At 37.5% G+C, this 23,046-nt stretch overlaps 1 protein-coding gene across 2 annotated transcripts; it reads right to left on the reverse strand.

Moving 5' to 3' along the window:
- Window positions 1–5,706: 5,706 nt before the first annotated feature.
- On the reverse strand, window positions 5,707–22,995 carry LOC127950846 (vesicle-fusing ATPase). 2 transcript variants are annotated; one of them, XM_052548187.1, is made up of 22 exons: window positions 22,877–22,995; window positions 14,994–15,079; window positions 13,315–13,414; window positions 12,880–12,919; window positions 12,625–12,791; window positions 12,425–12,532; window positions 12,256–12,331; window positions 12,016–12,171; window positions 11,665–11,864; window positions 11,381–11,546; window positions 10,577–10,651; window positions 10,278–10,465; window positions 10,099–10,194; window positions 9,822–9,978; window positions 9,175–9,308; window positions 9,017–9,083; window positions 8,826–8,905; window positions 8,550–8,684; window positions 8,186–8,299; window positions 7,745–7,800; window positions 7,542–7,593; window positions 5,707–6,673 (listed from the first exon to the last, which is right to left on the reverse strand). In XM_052548187.1, the coding sequence occupies exons 1-21, from the start codon at window positions 22,886–22,888 to the stop codon at window positions 7,563–7,565; spliced, it is 2,244 nt and encodes a 747-aa protein (XP_052404147.1). In that variant the 5' UTR covers window positions 22,889–22,995; the 3' UTR covers window positions 5,707–6,673; window positions 7,542–7,562. The 2 variants fall into 2 exon arrangements, with proteins under 2 accessions (XP_052404147.1, XP_052404157.1); XM_052548197.1 differs by lacking the exon at window positions 7,542–7,593.
- Window positions 22,996–23,046: the final 51 nt, after the last annotated feature.

Raw genomic sequence — 23,046 nt, forward strand, 5'->3', positions numbered from 1 at the left:
ATCTTTGTATTAACAACCTAATTTTTTTTTTTTTTTTTTTTTTTTTGCTGTGCAACCAACATGCAGGAAGGTATTTTGTTGTGATGTGACATGCAGAGAGAATTAGCACTGCTCACTGTTACACAGACAGCATGGCATTTCATTATATTTTTTATGAATGACAATCAATGGCAGAATAAACAACACGTTTGTCTCGCTCTTTCTCTCTGAATTACAACATAATTAGTTTTGCTTTGGGACTAGCAGACACAGTGGATTTGCCACTGATTTTATTTTAAACCCATAGCTTTAATGAATCTCTGGGGACATCGTCTTTCATGGCTGATTTACTCTCACTACAGTGAGTCAGTTGACCATTCCCTTCTCTGTCAGTCTCTCTTTTAAAAATCCCTGCTTGCTGTGTGCCAGTGTAGAGGAACGGCACAGAGTTCTTAGTGAATTGGGCTGTGGGGTATTGGTTTGTACATTAATTCTCAGCAAAAACAGGACCACCAATGCTAAGGAAGGCTATTTTCCCTGCTGCTTTTGAAACTGCAGTACCTAACTTCATTATAACTCCTTAAAGACATTCAGAGCTTTGCCTCATTGCAGTCAAATTACTAAGAAATCCTACTGGGTCAGTTATATGTTATTTTATTTAAAAAACTGGTTGCTTAGATGATTACTCTTCAAGGTGAATCGGATGTCAAATCAGTCAATCTGAACTGTATCTTATCATTTGAAGTGCTTCTGCAAATGTACTTACTGCCTAGAATATGATGACTCATTATTATGAGTGATTCATGTGTCTGGGTTTGTATCGGGGATGTCTTTGTGTCTCATTTTAAACCACAATAAATGAAGGCTGAAAGATGCACAACATACTGTATATGTCTTCATTCATTTCTAACTGTTAATAGCATATAATGTGAAAGCGTTTATAAAATGAGCACATCAGGGAGCTGTAATGTGTGTCTGAAATACTCTCTGTTGAGTAGAGGAGACAGGCGCTCAGCTGTCTGAAGTTCACAGTACACGGGTTCACCACACACCGTTTTCTGCTTGGTCACCTGTTCTGAAAACATGATGCAGAATTAAAAGAACATGACATTTATGAATAGTATTGCCGTCAAGCCTCATTAGTCGACAAAACCCAAACAAGGGAAATATTGTTATAGCATAAGCCTAAACTCTTATTTACTGCATTGGAGCCCAAAGCGCTGTCAAGTCTTTAATAAATCTGCAAACATAGATAATCTACTTTATTTTGCAACACTAAAGTAAGTGAGACTTCTGATTCATTTACTGCAACAAATAGCGTGGTAACCTTCAGTTTGTAATATCAAGCAGCATAAATAACTATTTTTGTACAGATCAAATAACCTTGCACATTCTAGTTACAATATGGCTGCACCCGTTCTTACATTAAGAATGAGCTGGATAGATTTATCTAGTTTTTATATCTGACTGCACAGACAAACATAAGGTGAGCAACCGGAATTACAATGAAGTTCACAAATCTGATTTGATCTGCTGGTGGACTGGGTGCAGAAGATAACATTCCCCATGTTTCTCTGGGCCTCCCACCAGCAAGGAAATGAAGACTGAAGTAGAACATGTGGGGATTAAGCAGAAGAAGAGGAGCGGAGTGCGGATCAGAGAGATGGGGAGGTCTCTGTCATAATAACTGTGCAAAATCCTATTCCCACTGATCCCATAAAAGCACATATAAAAGTCGTCACTGCAGGGCAAGGGGCACAGGCACATGAAAGTGTTAGACCCACTTCTGAAGAGGATTGTGTGTGTGTGTTTGTGTGTGTGTGTGTAAGTGTGTTTGTAAATCATCTACAATTCAGCTTCAGAACTGTTAACAAGGCCATTTCCATTTCTTCACGTCAAAAATATGATTTGATTCCATTAACGTTAATGCAAAGAAGTGATTATGGTTGCACAAATCTTGCTTTTCTTAACAGTGGGAAATTATAATACAACGATGAACACTGCAACAGTATAAAACAAGATTAGCCTGCTTAAAGGGTTGGTTAAGCCAAAAATTAAAATTAAGCCATAAATTACTCACCCTGAAGTCATCCTAGGTGTATATGACTTTCTTCTTTCAGACGAGTCCAGTCGGAGATATTTTAAAAATGGTCTTTGATCTTTCAAGCTGTTTGATGGCACTCAGCGGGTGTTGCACTGCATCGGTCCTTGAGAATTTTAATAAAAAGAGCATCCATTAAAAAAAAAGTGTCTCACATGGCTCCGGGAGGTGAACAAAAGCCTTCTTTAGCGAATTGATGCATTTTTGTAAGAAAAATATCCATATTCAAAATGTAATCACTTTAATCTAGCTTGCACTCACTGTTGAAAATGAAGCAGTTCTGGGGGAATGACGTATTGAGGTCAGCTTTGCGCATGCGCCGCTCAGAAGAGACCAAAGAGATCAAAACTGTCACTAATTAGAAGTACAAAATGAGTATTTGTAAAGAAGAATGTCAGATGATTTCGATATAAGCCAAGAGGAGACTGGTTTTCTTTACTAAAGTAAGGAAACTTTGCTTCCGTTGCTCCTGTTAACAAATTTGGCGCTTTTGGCGCATGCTGACCTCATGCGTCATCCGCCCGAAACTTTTTCTGTTTTACAACAGTGATTAAAATAATTTTTACATTTTGAATATGGATATTTTTCTTAAAAAACCACATCGGTTGGCTATTTAATGGAAGTGCTTTTTATTAAAAAAGCAACACCTGCTGAGTGGCATCAAACAACTTGAAAGATCATAGACAATTTTTAAAATAACTGGATTCTTCCATTGTCATTCATGTGCAGTTGATGTGCATACAACCGCTTATCTTTGCTGTTACGTGTTTTCCTTGTATATGCCACGTTTCCACCGAAATTACCCGGAACATTTGTACCAGGAACTTTTTCCCCCCAGACCTGTTGCTTTCTGCGTTTCCACCTGTGTAAAGTACCGGGAAGATTAGGCAAATAGACTCGTGACGTAGATCTGCGCGTGTGCCGCTCAAGGCGGTGGGCTGGAGTGAGTTGCCGGGGACGGGCGAGCTCGCTGCCGGCCGCCCGTGATGTGGAGGGGCGGCTGCCATCCGTGAGGGAGCGGAGGTGTCGGCGCCGTTCTTCCAGGGGGCCGGAGCCTGCTGCCATCCACCGGAACGGGGAGGAGCAGGGAACGGGGGACTCCTGCCGTCTGGCCAAAACCAGTGGGGCCGTCGCCATCCACCGGGCGGCGGAGGAGTGTTGTGCCGTCCGCTAGGGCCATCCAGTGCCACCGACAGGCACCGTGTAGGAGAGCACCCAGCTGGTGGAGGGCCAAGCGGCAGTGTGTCGGGAACCAGATTTTTTTTTCTCTCTCATCTCTGTCGCTCCTCCTTCCATCTCCTTTTCTCTCACCTCGTCTGTCCTACCCCAGGTTCCCGCAGGTCCCCGTGAATGTTCCCCCCGGAGGGAGGGGGGGGAGTAGAGCGCAGTCTCTCGGCAGATAGATGAGGACTGAGCTCTCGCTGATCGCGTGGAGCTCATCGTCTCCGAGATTGCCAAAACACATTTTTAAATAGGCGCTATTTTTATAAATAAACCACAGATTTGAGTTTTAAACAACTACATTCTCGCCTGAAATACTTTTAAAATTACATTTCATGACACATTAACAGTAAAATTTTGAAAATGATCCGAATAAATGGTGGTTGAACTCAACCAAGACTGTGTGACTCAACAAATCAGGATGTTTAGTGCCTAGTCCCGCCCCCGAAAGTTCCTGAACTTTGAAAAAGTACCACCTCGCCAGCAGGGACTTTCTGAGGGGCATTTTTTTACCCAGAACTTTATTTCCTGGTTCCTGCGGTGGAAACACACCGAGTACCAGGCCAAAGTCCCTAGTTCCTGGGTAAAGTTCCTGCAGTGGAAACGCGGCAATAGTTGAATGGAGGATCGAGGAAGTGGCATGTCTCTTATAAATTGTCTCTGATTTGTCTCTCTTGGATTCATCTAAAAGAAGAAAATCATATACACCTAGGATGACTTCAAGGTGAGTAATTTATGGGTTAATTTTCATTTTTGGGTGAACTAACCTTTTAAGCCCTTGGAGGTCATTACAATTGTTAAACTGAACCACAAGATGGTACTATTGCTTTTTTTTATGAAAAAAGTGAGCATGGTGTGATCATAAACAGTAAAAGAAACACAAAAGTAGCACCGGATGTAGTTTACGTGGTAACGTTAAAAACACTGTAGGAAATATCTGAACGCTGAATGTTGCGATTGACCTGCCAGAATCACCTATTTCAGAGAATACATTTCAGATAGAAAATTTACAACTTCATGAATTAACAACTTCATAAATTTGTTGTTTTCTGTCAAAATGTCACTATATCTATCAGTTAAAGATGTTGAAGTAAACAATTCCACCCACATTTGTACTTTAAGGCGAGACACTGCAGGTGAATAGGGAAAAAAAAATAACTAATAGTTATCACCTTACTTACCCAGTTGATTGATTACCTTGATTATTGCAAACATTTTTTGTATTATAAGTTTTCAAAAATGTTATGTTTAAATATGCAAATGAGGCATTATTTAATGAAATATGTGCTAATTTGCATAAATTTCTGGTGCAAAAATCTGAACACTAGATGAAGTCAGTTTCACATTTTTTGTTTAATTTTTTTGACATATTAGAGTCAAATGTTTTTACATAGGGAATTCTGGTTATCTTTTTTTGTCACTCCATAATTCAGAAAATACTTTGAACAGCCAGAAAACAATATATTTTCACAATTTTGGGGGGAATAAAATGTTGTATATAATCATGGAAAATATATGTGAACAAATCCCTCTGTAAAAACCTTCAGAATATAGACAGGAATAAAAATGTCATGTTTGGTGTGTGTAAGTGCTACTGAAGTGGAGATTTATGGCTCAGTGTTGAAGAAAAAACTCATTTTGAGAAAACGGCCTTTAAAAATATGTTTTGTAATTGAAATCTATTGACACAAACAGATAAAGTGCTATAAAAGAAACACTTAACAGTGTCTTTTAGATGTTTTCCTTCCACTTATTTGAAAAAGCACTTTATGAAAAACCAAAAAGCCCAAAATCTCAAAATTGACAGGTGCTTGAAAAAACTGTGTTTTTGCCTGCAGTGTCTCACCTTAATGTGTAAATTAGAATTGTTGAAGTAAACATCAAATCAAGGACAGCCTTTCAGAACACTTTCTTCCACTTGTACTGAAGGATGAATCTCTAGCACATGGACAGCTGCAGATATTAGACCGGTTTATTAACTCTAGAGATGCTTGTTACTAGGCTTGTTCTTTCTGCTGCAGTAGACGTCGTGCAGTGCTTTTAAGAGCAGATCGTCCTAAACTTCCTTTTGCACCCCATGCACTGATTAAAATTATTTTTTTGGTAAATAGTACAATAGTAAATAGGCTACTACATAAATACATATGTAATTTCTACATTAAATAAGTTAAGGCAAGAATGAAATAACAAAATTAAGTAAATTCTATATTATTACTCAATTTAAGCTTGTAGAAATTAAAGTTTGAACTTATACAGTAAGTATATTTTACTTAGAGTTGTTTGTTATGTTTGCAAGGATAAATAAATAAATATCAAAGTTATGATCCCACATTTCCTCTGTTGAGGTGGCTATACACTAGCACATCATTGGAATGAATCTTCACAACACAAAAACAAGTACACTCTTTGTGGGAGCCATTTTTTTTATTATTCATATTGCAGTAACACAATTTTGCATCAGGGCCACACATCTCCAATATTAATAACAGATCAAAGAGCTCTGGACATTGAACACTGGTCACAGAAACCATGAATGAATGGGCAGGCAAAAAACGAATAAATACATAAAACAACATAAAAACAATATCTACACACACTACACTTACACAGATAAATACAGCCACACAAATTAGTTCACTCTAAAGCTGATCTGTAGCATTTTATTGATGCACTAAATCAAACACACACACACATACACACTCATGTAGTGACAACAGCTTTTCAATCCCCTGTACAACTGATCAAGGTTGTTCTCAATGTTCTGGCTTCTGCAACACTAGTTAACATGAATATACTATATATTAACAGCTCTAACACTGTAAAATTAAACTACATAAAACTGAAACAAATCAAACTAGTCATATTTTTAACCTATGTACAATATCAAGTAACACTGTGATCTATATTGTTTTCTTGTTGTGTTACCACAACACAATCACAAAGGAAGGGTTCAGCGTATGCACACTACGGACAGCACGTCTCATCTTCACAACTGTATATACACACACACCAACAGCTTTCTTATATCCTACTTACAGATTCATAAACTGCATGATATAGATATGCTATATATGTTTTGCATCCAGCAGCATATGTACATGTTTTTTAATCTGATTTTTTTTTACATCTTCATGGCTTTGAGTAGACTGAAATAGATATATTTATGTAAACAAACAGGGTACAGAAATTTTACACAATGCACAAGACGATATCTGCTATTGGTTTGATATGAGGGACGGCTGTGTGACCTCTGCCAGGTTGTCAGTATTGTGAGGGTGTGGTTTGGGTGGAGTGTGCTCATAGTTTCCAGGGGAACATGCAGTTGGGAGGAACCTCTCTCCTGTCCTCTGTTACTCATATACACCACGATCTCTGCAGAGAGAAGGATGGAGTATGAGTGTTTACTCTGTGGGAGAGTGTACTGTATGTCGGTTGGTTTTGGGTTTCACTTCGGCCCCTTGGTGTTTGGGTCCAGTCCAAATTACAGACAAGCTCTGGCACACAGACTCTGTGACTTTGATGGCTGCCAACTGAAAGTCAACCATTACCAATACTGACTGTTTTTCTAAGAGATAATGTCAATATGTATTCAAAATCAACCCTACTATCTGTTTTATACTGCACATTTCTACTCTTCCTGCACATGACTGGTGCACATTGTTCTAAATAAAAACATTCATGTTATATTCTTTTAGTCTGCATCTAAAGGTTTAGTTTATGCTAAAACATTTTATAGAACAGTCAATATTCATACATTTTTATATATTAATAAAAAAAATCATGTGAAAACTCTCCTTGTTGTGAAAACCACAACCTCTGATATAAAAAATATGCACTAATTTTTTGAATTTTTCCTTTCCTTTCCTTTTCTTTCCTTTCCTTTCTTGAATATTCTGTTTCAACTGAAAATATCAGATTCTAGAAGTAAAATTATTTGGAAACAGTGTGTTGACTAGATTGCGATGATTAGCAGTGGAAAAGTCTGACCTCTGCAGGCCCTGAGCAGGAAGATCTAACAATCTTATAAGTAATAAAGCTAATAGTTGATTAGAATAAAATACATATATGGTTCAAAACAGCTATTAAAGCAGATGAAGAGATCAGGCTGGCTTGGAATGGCTACAGGACTCTAGTTTTTAGGTTCTGTGTCTTTAAGGGAAAAACTAAGGATCAAAAAATGTCAAAGCAACTACTCTGATGGCTCTGAATACAGCACACATATTTACCATGACACCCTTACCATCAGTTTTCACCAGCAGTGTTAAATTCGAATGTGATTGTTTTCATCCAGCCTGTCAATTAACAAAATCAAAAATAAAGCAAACTTAATGCCTGTTTAACTCCTCGTCAGGATCCTGATCCAGTGAGTCTGTGGCAATAACTCTTTTATCAGACATTGATGTGCCAAATATGCAACATATTATTATAGTGGTGAGTACTCACGCTCCCTCTTCTTTGAGTAGAGTGAGGAACTTGCTGACTCTGTACGCCTGATCCATCTAGAGAGGAGAGTAAACACAACATGCTATAAATAAACTTTCATTTTCACGTATATGGTTCCCTGCATGTGACTGTCACGAGATGAAGTGAGCTCATGAGATTGCTAGAAGGCACTTTAGATGTAGTGTGAGGTTCTTCTGTGCATGAAACAGCTATAAAAATTGAACTACTTAGACCGCTTTTCAAAAAGTATGCTGGAAAACTACTTGAGCTCATTGAGTTTCAAGTTCTATTTCTACATTTCTAGTTTCTAGAGAAAATTTCCAGATGAACACTGGATACAAATCCAAAGATGTAATGGGTTTGAGTGACTCTTAATAGTCCACAGTAATATTTACAGACTTTGTCTTGCCTCGTTCTGAGGTAAACACAGACGAAGCTTACCTGTAGAGACATCTCTATAAGCATGAGAAGCTTTTTAATGCCAATCCACACTCTTTTTCCTTTCACATTCTGGGCGATGGTGGTTCTCTCAGCATCAGTGAAGCTGCCCAGGAGCTTGGAGTGAACAGAAAAAAGATAAGTATGAGAGAAACATTTTGTGCCGTAAATGAAGTGCCAGAAGAGTGGTATCGCCCTCTACTGGCTAATGCTGAAAAACATTAAATAAACTAGAACGCTGAAATGACATCCTGAATCTCCTGATTTTATGTCATGTATCTTGCATAGCTCAATACTAGTTTTTCTTACATTTGTAGAACACATCAGCTTAAAAAGAAGCTCTGACTTGGGTTTTGTCTCATCTCACCTCTAGAGCTTCAACCAGATGTTCACCACTGGAGATATTGTGCACATGGATGGTGGTGCTGAACGCATCCAGCATCTCCATCTCCTGCAGCACGTCTTTACGGCTGGTGGTACCGATGATCAGCAGCTTACGGCCCTTTAGATCAAGAGAAGAACACCAGGCGTGTTATTCCCATAATCTAATACACTTACAGTACATAGACAAATGCATGTGCAGTGACAGAATAAAAAGATTAAATCACTGTCACAAATGCACATATAAAAACATCAGATTTACATGAGGTGGAGTCTTCTTCAGCAAGACCAGCAGGGCCTGAAGAACCAGGTTGGAAAATCGAGGACCAATCGGCACGTAATCTGTTTCACCGCACATAATTCATAGTATGCTGTTAATAGTGCAAACAGTAATAATGTCTGCATTCAAAAAAGAAATAAAAATCAACAATCTAAATAATAAAACGGTCTAACCCAACAGACGCTCAATGTCATCAACCACAACACAGCTCAGCTGAGACTTGTAAGCATCGTCAAAGACCTGAGAAGTAATATTGAACATTTATTATTATGGTGTGCAAAGCAACAAGACTGTATTTAAATTTATGAACACGCAATATGTTACCACTAACCTTCTTGATTGCCTGGCATTTGGAGATCTCTGAGAAGCCAATCATCTTGTCTGGAGAGCAGATCTTAATGAATGGGAACTGCGAGTCCTCTGCGATTTTGGCGGCCAGAGCTGTCTTACCACTGTGAGGAGGTCCTGAGGCAAAAAAACAAGATCTGTCAGAACTGCAGTCTACATCAGGGTTGAGTACAGAGATTATCCTTACAGGAAGCGTTCCCACAACTTTAACATTCATACATTAACAATGTAAATATTAGAACAAAACATTCTTAACTTTCCTATAACATTTCTACATTAGATGTTTGCTTTCTGTAATGTTCTTATTACTTGATGATAAATCACGAACATTGAACATATTGACAGAAAACGTACTTTCTCTGAATGTTCTTATGATGTTAATAATGTTTGCTGAATGTTTTTGTAATGTTAGCATAAAACATTGTGAGAACATTTTCAGAACGTCCTTACTATGCTTTTTTATGCAAATTTTCTAATAATGCTGAAAGAAAACATACTTGGAACCACATTTTCATACGGTCCTTGAGATGTTAATATTTGCATAATGTTTTTATAATGTTGGCATAGGACATTCATGGATCATCCTTACAAAGTTCTTTCTACTTAATGAAGGTAAAAATGACAGCTGACCCTCGAGAAGCACAGACACGAGTGGGGTGCGGTCACTGTTCTTAGTCTGCTGCACCAGTAGCTCTCCGTCCTCCAGCACTCGGGTCACTGGATCACCCCACTTAATGATGCCGTTCATGATGTAACTGGAGTAGTCTTCCTGGTTGGTGCCAAAAGCCTGACAAAAGTAAAAGAGGACATGGTTTCATTTGACCAGTTCAACTACAAATGACTCTCTGAATTCTTTAGTCCTTCCGCTGATGAAAACGAACAATTATCCAACAAGGCAGATACTTACAGGTTTAATGTCGTTATTCAAGGACCCCATGAAATCTGATCGAGTGACTTGCAGCTTTTCTGCTCGCTCCATGTCCACCTCTACAGTAGATGTGGCCTGGGATACAGTTCAACACAGGCTTAGACCTTTCAAATGGGGTATTATGAAAGATGCATAGATCAGTATACAGTATTTTGTACCTTAATGTGTCGGTTCATGGCAGTAGACTGGGCCGCTCTGACCAGGCCCTCCAGTTCAGCTCCACTGTAGTTCTTGGTCTCAGCAGCCAGTTCTTTAACATCCACATCATTAGACAGAAGGTTAAACTCTCTCATCTTCGCTGTGTGAATGTTCAGGATCTGAACACGGCCATTTTCATCTGGCAAACCTGGGTGATGAGACGTAGACAAATGGGTAAGAATGAACCAAGATAGAGAGAGTGTTGAATTGATCTATTTATTTCGCTTTCTTGGTTGCTGAACAAAGAGCAAGGTCCTACCAATTTCCATCTTTACTTCAAATCGGCCAGGTCTCATCAAAGCATCATCTATCAGATCAGGCCTGTTTGTCATGCCTTTCAGATAAAGACAAGTGCACAGGTTAGAAAACAAAAACAAAAACAAAAGAATAATAAAAAAAAGATTATTTGAATTTTGCAGTGACTTTTATTATGAATAATGTTAAAAAAATTCCTAACAGTAATTTAATAATAATAATAATGTAATAAAAATGTATTAAAAATGTAAATTATTTTATGAAAAATTTATTTTTGTTATTATTATATTACATTTTTTTAGTTTTAAATAATAATGATATTTCATAATTATAATCATTGTTATCAGTATTATTATTAAAATCAAAAGTTATTTTTTTCCAATAATCAATCACTTCTTTCAAGCCAAATTAGATTAGATATAAACTTAAATAGAAATAGCTAAATACTACGCTAATAATAATTAAATACTATACTAACAACAATAATAATAATAATTATTATTATTATAAAATATTTAGCTTTTAATAACAATCAAAAATAATTGATCATATAAATGTAATATATGCATTTCTTTTGATATTATTGATATTATTCTTTTCATGTTATTCATGAAAACTACCGACCTTTTGGTACATTAATCACTCTTTATTTTTCTTCAAAAGTCATTAAATTTGCACAAAAAAGGTATGTATGTAGTATGGTATGTATGTGGTATGTAGTATTTATTTGCATTCATAGATTTAGAGCTCTATTATGACCACCTATTATTGCAAAGCAACAGAACATATAATGACTTCTGCTATTCACCGATGACAAGGATGTTGTTGAGCTGCTCCACTCCGTCGATCTTGGACAGGAGCTGGTTGACCACAGTGTCGTGCACACCTGTGCTGCCGGCAGCTGTACCACGCTGCTTACAGATTGCATCCAGTTCATCAAAGATGAGGATATGCAGGCCACTGTTAGCACCCAACTGCACAGAAAACCACAGATTTATAATGAAGCAATAGAAGACAGCATGGTATGCTATAGTATAGTAATTTATGGTATCATGAGGATAGTGTGTTTAAGAGGGCATTTTGTCATCTCACCCTTTTCTGTTCCTCCTCAGCATCTGCAAACAGTTTCCTAATATTGGCCTCAGATTCACCAACATACTTGTTGAGGATCTCTGGTCCGTTGACTATCTTTGGCTCTCTGGCATTCAGCATCTTTCCGATTTGCCTGGCCATCAGTGTTTTACCACAACCAGGAGGACCGAAGAGCAGGATGCCTTTCACATGCTTACACCCTGCAGAGAAAACAGCTCACTTTTACAACACATGACCCACAATCAATGCATCTGAGTAGTTACAAATAATAACATAAATGGACCGTTCTGGTCAATGGATGCTTTTAACATAAGATTACACAACAAAATGAAAAGGGAAGACAACACATACCCATCTGCTCCACGATGTCTGGCGGGAAAACTCGAGAGGCAAAAGCCCTGCGGAAGATATCGGAGAACTCCTTGTCTAGACCACCGATGCCCATTTTCTCGAAGTTCCAGTCAGGGTTAATGATGGACTGACGGGATTCTTTGGTCTTGGCCTTGCCTAGTGAAGAGGAGGAGCCGAGTTACAAGGCTGTTTATATGACAATGAATAGAAACTTATTGTCAAAAGTGTGACAAAACTCACCAACTAGAGTAAGAGACGAGCCCTCTGATTTTTCGAAAATCACTTGACTGTTTCCAACCAACAGACCGATCTCAATCTGAGAACAAAGGATAATTAACTGTGTATTCACATACATTTTCATAATGACATTACAGTGCAAATTCAGAACATCTTGTTCTCTTTCCAATACCTTTTGCTTTTTGCCAGATTCTGGTTCGCCCTTCAGTATGCTGGAGTCCATCGCCTCAATGTCTTTGATAACTAGGCCAAAGAGCTTGTCGCAGAAACTGAAGACCAGCTACGAAAGGAAAATCAGAAGAGAATCCAAAATGAGCATGTATAATTAAACATCAGATACCATTTATTCAGTTCTTGTGACGTGATTCTGACCTGCTGTCCCACAGTGAAACCCTGATTGTTGAAATGCTGAATAAACTCAGCAGCCATATTGTCTGAGTCGTAGGGACTGGAGTCAGTGCTCTTCTTCTGCAGGAAGTCAATCTCAATGGTCATGGCACCAATGCACTGCTTGGATTTGTCAAAGTTGTAGTTGGCCACTGGAAAAAATGCATTTCATTTTTATATTATTTGATCTAAAAAAATGTGTTTTTGTTGCAAATGTTCATCCAAGAGCAATGTACACACCTTCTATTTCTTGTCCGATGGACAGGCCTGCCCATTTCCTCTTTAAGAAAAATAAGAAAATTAATAAAGCAGCAAAACGTTGCTGTTTGTAAAAATATAAGCACTGATTATCCTTCCTTAAATGGACAGTTCGCCCAAAAATTAAAATGATTTCATAACTGATTTACTCTCGTGTTATTCCAAACCAGTTATTTCTACTGTGGAACATACAATAATATATTTTGAGGAATTTTTCTGTCCATGCAATGGAAGTCAGTGGCAACCAAAACTGTTTGGTTATCAGCATTCTTCAGAATAACTTCTTTAAAATTCCACAGAAGAAAAAACATTTAATTTAAATCTGTTGGGTTAGCTGTTGTTTGGGCCACAATGTGAAGTGTTTGTCTTCTGTTGTGTTTGTATCAAAAGTAAAAGATCTTGGCAGGAGTCTTGTACCTGTGGCAAACTGAAAGCGATGGTCCCAGGAAGCACCGAGTGGTGACACTTCACTGTGAACAAAAACTTGTGAGCGGGGGTTGTCCTCACAGTCACATGCCTGGCGAGAGAGGCAGAAGATATTCAACTTCTAATGACACACGGATCCAAAAATACAATGTGTAACAGAAACTATGGTGGTTTTATGGCCGGAAATATCATTTTAACATGTTTAACAGTTTTCCCCCACATTTACAACTGCACCAATCCAACACAATCTGAGATTAGTACATAATATGGATAATATGTGAACGACAATTAATTCAGTTTAAGCACAGGTTAATCATAATCATGGATAACATATTTATTCATGTGATGACTTAATGGTTAGGGTCTAACTGGAAGCTTTGGCCACTATTTTTATTTTTATTTTTTCCACCCCAAAAATAATATAATAGTAATTAATAATAATTTAATAATTTTGTAATGATTATTATTATACATAATACTAATTGTTGTAATTTAATTTGGATTAAAGTGTATATATTATGTATATATTTTCTTTTAAATATATTTTTATTATTTATTACAGGATATATCAGTTGACATCACACACTAACATGCCATACATCAATAATATGTCGACACAAACCCACACAAATCAGCCCTCAAGTTGTGATATTCTTGGACATGAGGCATCAGCAAGAGGCACTGCGGCAGACTCTGTCGGCCTGAGTTAATGTCTGGACTGATTCAGCATTCAGGACACACACACCACACACACACAACACACGCACGCGCACACACACACTTGAAGCCTAGGGAAAATCACGAGCTCTGCTGCTAGAGCACTTATTATATGTTTGTTTAAACTTTCCCTACAGTGTTAGATACACCCATATGATAAAACTGCTAAAATATAATGTGTACTACACATTACATATGATTAATGAGTATCCATTGTCAGGGGTCCATGACAAAAACGACTTTATTAAGGGGCAGTATTTGCCCCATAGAGTAGATTTTTAGGGTTATTTTTTCCCTTATAAATCATGTTTAGGCTTTTTTTCTACTAAACCTATAAGAAATAAACTTTCTACTAAATCCATGAGAACTGAATGTTATGACATATGAAATGTTTCACTTTGGTCACTTTCATTTCTTAGCGCTTTTAGCAGTGTACATGGGTCATCAAGGTCATTAAGACCGTCGGCCCCATACACAACAAACTGTTGGACTTTATTGGACTAGACAGGCTAGCCTTTGCTCCCCATGTGGATCAGCGAGCCTTGGGGGCCAATGACCCTGATGCCGGTTCACCGGTCGTCCTTGCACCGTTTTGGTAACTGTGAACAGGGAACACCCCACAAGAACTGCCATTTTTTAGATGCTTTGACCCAGTCGTCTAGCATCACAATTTGGCCCTTGTCAAAGTATTAATATCGTATCAAACCTATGGAATTCAAGAACTGACTGTTTACTTCTTGCTGCTTAATGCTGTTTATCCCAGCCCTTGACTGGTGCCACTGCAACAATATAATCAATGTTATTCACTTCACCTGAATAACATTATAACATTATGTATAATATATATATAGAATCATTTCCTATCTACAATAATGCTAAATTGCGAAGTATCTACTGGCCGTCATATTTCCGTGTGCAAATGTGATGAATCTGTGGTGCGGGTAAATACTCACTGCCCAGACTGCAAGTCTTTCTCACTCACAACTGCACAGTTCGTCAGTGACAGCTCATCTGTCGGGCATCGAGCAGCTTGCATCGTCTGCACAGAGACAGATAATAATAAAGAGAGAGAGTAAGATGGTGAGAAGCAGAAGAGAAGTTTGCCTTAATGCGAACAAGACATCTGGTTATTGATGTTGAAGCTTGAAGGTGATGTGTGTAATTTTTTTCTTCCGTTCAGTTAATAGCAGAGAGAGGTACAAATCTGTGGCACTTTCATTTGAGAAGCAAAACAGAACAACATTGGCTCAACCAATGGCATGGACTGGGGGGCGGGACTATGTGACTGACTGGCCAATGGCATTTAAGGAGAGTCTTCAGGGAAACCTGTTTGAGAACTAGCAACTTTGTAGTTTCACTTGGTGGCACTAGTGGCACAGAAATTACACACTTCAGCTTTAATATTTGCATCTTGCTAAAGCCTATTAGCTCACTGGTTATCATTTCTCATGTGAAAAGCTTTTTCTCCTCATGAAAAATTTAAACCACACCATATGATAGAGTTCCCATGATTCTCTGCAGGGTTTTAAAAATAGGAAATCCCATGCTGAAAAACAGCAAGATGGAAAGCTGTTTTTACTGTACAAGCTAAAAACTTGTTCAACAATTGAAGCATCGAGAGTCTTTTAAAGATCTCATCTAATCATCCCTTCCAGGATCACATGCATCATGTTTTATTGCAATAGAGATTCTACAAACCCCAAAACAATAATACTAGGGTTTAGACATAAACCGTGCTGGATAACAACACAAAGGCGATAAACAAAAAGGCAAGGGAACAGTAGCAAAAAATATAATCATAAATCTGTCTACAAGAGAGCAGCATTCACCTAATGCATTAAACATGGGTAAATGAGAAACATAAAAGACAAATAAATATTTGAAGCAAAGACTGACAGTGAAGGTTCATGGGTGTTCTAGCTTTATTTGCTCCTTCTTTGGCTGCAACCAGCCAAAGAACCATAAATAAAACAGACTACAAAAGAAAGAAAAAGAAAAAGGAGAGATAATGGAAAAGCAGGGCTGCACACTGTTTCCATCTGGATATATGATATATGAACAGAAAGAAATGAATGACTCAACAAGAAAACAAAGCTTCAGTGTAAACAATTCGAGATTAAGAGAACAAAATCTACATAGCTCAGATTTATAAAAACATTTTTAATAGATTTTTGCATTTCCAGTTAGTTAAAGCCACATTACATGAACCTAAAATCAATGATTTCACTGCATTTATTCATCAAAGTTACTGCTTATTTCTAGTATCAATTCATAATTAACATTATGAGATACATAAAGAGAGAGTGAATTTCTCCTAAATGTTTCATAATTCTTGGAACATTTTATCAGAGCTTTAGCATCCTAAAGACTTAGTATTGTAAAGTATTGTAGTATTATCCTTAAAATTGTGACAATAAACATCAGTCCATTGCGATAATTTAACAATGACTGTTGTTAATGAAAACATGGCAATGCTTTTTCTGTACATAATGAAGAGCACTTGCCTATAGAACAGCACATGATTAAAACTTAAACTTAATACAAATAAACACAGAAAATGTAACCTACACTTAGAATTTTGGAAAGTTAATAACACTCTCAGACAAAATATGCAAAACTTTATACCATTATAAGATTCATAGTGCTACTTAAAGGGATAGTTCGCCCAAAAATTGAACTACCCCTTGATTTACTCATCCTCAGGCCATCCTAGGTGTGTATGACTTTCTTTTTTCAGACAAATACAGTCGGAGTTATATTAAAAATGTCCTGGCTCTTCCAAACTTTATAATAGAAGAGAATGGGGGTCAAAAAAAAGCTTCCATCCATCATAAAGTATATGTCGTGCATTCGTCACTTCTCACCGGTGCTTACAGTACACCTACGTCCTTCGTCATCCACTGGAACGCCACTCTCTTGGAAACATGCTCACGACAGTTAGCAGAAACTAGAAATTATGGTTTGTAAAGTTTTAAATATGGATATTTTTCTTACACAAATGCATCGATTCACTTCAGAAGGCCTTTATTAACCCCCGGAGCTGGATGCACTTTATTTTGTTTCAAAATATTGACCAAAAAGAGACAGGACATTTCTCTTTTTTTTTTTACACACACACACACACACACACACACACACACACACACACACACACACACACACACACACACACACATATATATATATATATATATATATATCTCAGATTGTATCTCTTTAAGGGTACATATTAGGTGCTTATGTATACTTCCATAATATATACTTTTTAGAGACATTTTTTAGAGGAGTGATAAGCTGTTAAATCAGCATTTTTGCAAAAAATAAATAAAAATAAACTGTATTAAAGTCAGCTTGAAAGCTTTGATCTTCTTTTGTCCTTATTGTGATGTGTATATACACGAGTGACATGGCTTCTCAAATGAGAAAAAATTATGGGACTTGACATGGTCAACCTGAAATTCAATTAAAAGTTGGGTATTTGCTACTTTTGAATTGAAAATGGTGACTGACATATTGCTGGAGGGGAGGCCAGTGCACACGTCATCAGAGAAGAGTGATTTTAATAAAAGTTAACGAAGACAAATGAATAAAAAAATAAAAAGAAACACTGCAATGTTCCATTGCAATATTCCAACACTGGTTTTATTCCAGTGTGAGGCCAGGAAGCAGAACTAGAGGACAGTAAATGGCTCTTTGAGGGCTCATATCTGATTGAAAGCCTGGGTGTGGATGTAAACTCAACAGGCAAACATAATCCCATTAACGAAGACCAGTCCAGGATTTAGACTTACTTTAGTTGCAGGTCAGAATAGCAATAATCCATGTCTTCCTGCCAGCATGCACAATAAACTCACCACAGGCCCTCACACCATTCAGTCGTTAAAGCTTTAGTGCTCAACCTCAAATCAACATTTATTTGTCCTGAGAGTGAGAACAGAGCCAGACGATCTTGATTTGAACGGTTTGTGTCTATGGCATTGTGACGCAGTTCGGGCATTGTAACGCTTTAGTGCTCCCTCGAGTCGTTGTTACTAAGAAGTGTCATGGCAACAGGTGTTACATCCTGTCAGCTCTCAGGACACTAAAGGCGATGCAGAAAGCTAATGTAAGGGAAGCATACAGCTCAATCTGGCAAGCGAGACAAGCAGAGGCAGAGGGGATTTCAGAAAGCATACATACCTTGAAAAATATTACAACCTTGGAGGCCAATGAATGCACGCAAGCAAGAGGTAGGGCAGAAGGACATAAGACAAACAGTTGAGACAGCCAGCACCACACTGAGCCAAAGACAGCATGTGGTTGAGAAACAATAGAGTGTGCAGCATGAAGCAGCATGCAGAGCAGAATCAGGATCAACTGCAAGTGTGCTTGAAGGAGCAGCAAAGGCAAAGCACAGGCGAACCAAACCCTGATATGGTAGTGGAATGTATATATCCTTTTGTAAGTCATATGAAATATCAAAAGATGCATTTAAAAGGTTTAATGTATGGGGGGCCAGAAGGTCCAAAAATAGGGCTACTGACTTGTTGCGTAAATTCACTATACAATTTCCAGTAGCTACTGAGTTTACCACTTATTGGCCGGCGGTCCATCTGTATACACACTTTCCCCACGCAGTGGACGACTCACTTTCCCCACGCAGTGGACAACTTAGACATTTATTCTTTAGACATTTATTACACCTTTAGACTTTCATTGCAATATTATTTCACAATATTACCGTTTTACTGTATTTTGGATCAAATAAATGTAGCCTATGTATGAGCAAATAAATAAGCTTTGAAAAAGACAACCGCAGTATAATTCAAAACTGAATTTACTAAATAAAATGCTGCATGCCATTTCGTCAGTCAGTGTTGTGAGTAAAAATCTATTTCAAGCAGCACTACTATCCATGTATAATGAGACTGGGCCTCTAGAGAGATATTCATTGAGGAATGAGGAGAAGTCTGATCAATACTGTTGAAAAGAAACTCCTGACTGCACAGAAGACGTCCTGTCACAGGGCTGAAAACAACTGCTCTGTTAACCAGCTAATGACTTTATCTACCCTGAGCATATGATTAAGCATCATTAGTTTACTAGGCCATTTCATAAGTGGCAGAGTTAAGATCAACAGACAAACAAAACTTCAATCAATACAGAGATTTCTGGATGTCACAGATGCCTCAAATGGTTAGACTATTGGATTACACTGGGATGTAGGGGTGGCTTGTATTACTTTTGGTTTATGGATTGTACCCCTGATGTATCACCCTTAATGAAGGATGATCCTCATATCACAGCAAGCAAAACAAGAAGATTAATGTAAAGAACCCATAACCCATTATAGAAATTATGCATTCAAGCTTCCTGATTGGTCAACTGCAAAAGACTAAACTTCAAACTCAAAACCAAGGACGGTAGCTATAATAACTATATAGTTTAATTATCATTCAAATTCTGTGAGAATAGGGCAATCCACATCACAACTATAATGACAACAATAGAACCACTTTTGCACGATAAAAGCACTGACAACCAGTCAGAATCCACATGACTTTAAAGAGCTTGAGCATTGATAGCAGACGACAAAACAGCAGCACACTCTTATAATAAACAGAACGATACAGTGTGTTGGTGTGGACACTGATATAATTATCATTATTGTTATTATTATAGTTTAACAGGCTTAAACTGAAAATCATTCTGAGAAAAACTACAGTCACAGCAGTTTAAAGAAAAATAAAAATGTAAAAAGGTGAACAAAAAAATTAACATTAAATTAGCCTGATGTAAATTTTAAATCACTGTTAGAACATGACTTGCCATTTCTGAAACACATTTCAAGCTTTTCCAATTTATCACTTGCTTTTAATTATCCCAGAGGAAGATTTTAGTGATTTCCGGGACTGAGAGAAAACTTTAAATCATTTCTGATCAGTTTATTTTTATTCATTTTATTTTATTTTTTTGCCATGCATTTAGTTGCTTGATGTGAAGTAATTGCATGATGAAGATTGCTGCTTGTCAGTTAATTGAAGCAAGAAAACCATTAATGTCCACTAAGACTGGTTTTAAAAGACTTGAAAAGAGATGAATGTCAAAATGCTGCTTTATATGTATAGATGATAATAAACCTGATATCATGTTTATTAGCTAAATGGCATTCATAATGATACAAAAAAAAAAAAAAAAAAAAAAAAAAAAAGCTTTCATGCAGGGCTTTGATTAAAGCCACAAGTGATGGGCTGGATTTCTCAACAATGTAAATTATTAATTCAAATTTAATAGAGCTTGCCGGTTATTCTAGTGCCCATGCCACTTTTTAATGCTTACAGAATCCTTTTCACTAATATAAAAAGATTTATTTGGTAGCCATTTTTTATTAAATAAATAAAGCAATCTATATTGGTGCTACAGAAGCAAGAAACATTTATTTAAAGCAGAGGAAATGGGATATAAAGGGGAAATTCTCTTAAGAGACGACCAGTGCTCACGGGAGACACTCACAAAGGAAAATCACATATTCTTCCTTCAGTTCATCCTAACAGATATTGAGCAGAACTCACCCTGTATCTCACATACATCTAGAGTGCATTGTGATAGACACAACCAGACTGTGTATCATTCATACTCTCTGTGAGAAGCCAGTGAAAGTATTCACTCATTTAACACTGAGCTGAACTCTGTGGGTGAAGGATGCCCATACACAGTTCATCTGCCTTGGTCTAGTTTGATCAGTTCAGCTTACAAGATATGTCTCATTATTGATCAAAAGAATCAAAAATGTGTTCTGATGAGAATGGCATCTCAGCAAATACAGCCTGAATAACAGATTTCCCAATGTTCACTCTCTCCATTCTCATCTTGATTTATACTCTTCTTCAGAACATGATGCTCACTGACACTTGTGTGACTCATAAATGCTAGTCTTTTCTTACAGTTGTTCGTGGGTGTGTGACAGGCATTTACACATTTCTGAACAGCTTTCACCTGCTCTTTCACTGGCATGTTCTGTCATATTTTAAGCATACTTAAGCCATTAAATACAGTGACAGCTATAGTAAACTGTGACTATATAATCTGCCATCTTTTATGCACAAATATGGTATATATATATATATATATATATATATATATATATATATATATATATATATATATATATATATATATATATACACAGTATATATACACACACACACACACACACACACACACTCACACAAACATAGAACAATTATGACAGAGGCAGATTGCATAAAAGATAAATAATTTAATGGATCAAGTTGTTTATTTTTATTGCATTTTGATTGTGCCTAATTTCCATTACATACCACAATAATACCTATTGTGATTTATTATTAAAGTCAAGTTATCTTTATTTATATGGTGCATTATACAATACAGATTGTGTCGAAGAAGCTTTCCAGTGTTAAACTGGAAAAGTGTGTGCTGATAATGCAAGAGCTCAATGGAAAACAATCAGTTTATCAGTTAAAAGTCAGTAAATTGTTGATTCAGCAATGTCATCGTCCAGCTCAGTTCAGTTCTCTTCCTATAGTGTCTGTGCAGTCAACAAAGTTGCCAGAAATTGTGTCCCCAACCAAGCAAGCCAAAAGTGTCAGTGGCAAGTTGCCAAAACTCCATCGGTGACAGAAAATGAGAAAATAAGTAAATAAATTGGGTAAAACCAGGCTCAGTCAGGGAGGCCAGTTCTCCGCTGATAAAACAAAAGCAGCATGGCTTGCTTTAATTCCAGATTGAGCAGAGGTCCCTATATTAATACTGCAGTGCATTTAGAGAGTATATGAACAACATGATCTTCATTATTTATAAATCATGAAATTATCATTAAAATAAATTATAAGGTAAACATAAGTAAACAATGGCTTAAATTAATCTCAGATTACCCACAAATAAAATTAAAGACAATGATGCCATTTTGAAAGCATTATTCTAAATGAGAAGCAAAGCACCCGTTCAGACCTACAGAGCTCCATCCTGCAGCACGGAGAGGGAGTGCTGTAGTACTGCGCACAAGATACATTCGTTTTGATGGGAGCAATGTGTTTCTGAGGGGATTTGGACGCGAATGCGCGATTTTAGACGGGAAATCGCAGGCTTGCACATTCATCGCGAGCGTTCAAAGCAGAAACAGTGTGTTGTGAGATGAGCTTAAGTGAGCATTACGCGAGCCATGTCAAGGTTAAATCCGCTGAAGGAGCACAGTCCTGTCATTTCACTCTTCATGACAGCGTTCCGCGGCACAAAATACGGTACATGGCTACTGAAAATAGACATTAATATAAACGATATTAAACGATTAATATGAAACAACCGCCTGCGGGCTTACGTTTTACCTTATCGATGGGCTAAAATAAATGGACAACCTCATCGGTTCTATTTTAAGCTTTTGCCTGTTTACCGATGGGCTGACACTAGAAACAACCAATCACCACTATTTCACGATGCACCTAAATGCTGGAAAAGTGCCACCACCGAGATTCGAGCACTCTTGAGGGTGTATTATTATTATCATTGTTCAAAGCTTCCCGCGGTAGCCATTTATTAGCATGCTATGAATTGTAACATAAACCAGCAATATCTCTGCAGATCTGCATTGGTGGTCACAATAGACCGTATTGAAACCTGCTACTGTCTGTAGAGTGTAAATTGTGGAAAGATGTCAGTGGCTGGCATCAAAAAATGTTTTGTCGTTGATGTTCTTTTGGTGAAAAAAATAAACGCTAAAGCTCTTCTCCAGAGCGATTATTGTGAAATATTATGTTACATTTAAACGAATATCGTAAAAGATTATCCGTTGAATAATTCGAATAGAAGCATATCTTACCCGGGTCGCCATGTTCGCGTTAGGTGATTCCTCTCAGAAGAGCTCCACGCAGCAGTATTAGAGCAGCACCACAGCAGCGGACAGCGACACAGACGAGAGCTGCGCATGCGCGCTTCGCCCTAGAGACGGGGATTGAGACTCATTTCGTGAATCGACTCTTTTGAACAATT

The sequence above is a fragment of the Carassius gibelio genome, chromosome A3, assembly GCF_023724105.1.
Source record: "Carassius gibelio isolate Cgi1373 ecotype wild population from Czech Republic chromosome A3, carGib1.2-hapl.c, whole genome shotgun sequence".
In the NCBI taxonomy this organism is placed as follows: Eukaryota; Metazoa; Chordata; class Actinopteri; order Cypriniformes; family Cyprinidae; genus Carassius; species Carassius gibelio.

What these genes read in the sequence shown, in the direction of transcription:
- LOC127950846 (XM_052548187.1), bottom strand. An exon ending in CAACAACATCCTTGTCATCG is followed by an intron (nt 10,652 to 11,380) that starts GTGAATAGCAGA and finishes TTTATCTGAAAG; the next exon opens with GCATGACAAACAGGCCTGAT. An exon ending in CCATGAACCGACACATTAAG is followed by an intron (nt 10,195 to 10,277) that starts GTACAAAATACT and finishes ACTGTATCCCAG; the next exon opens with GCCACATCTACTGTAGAGGT.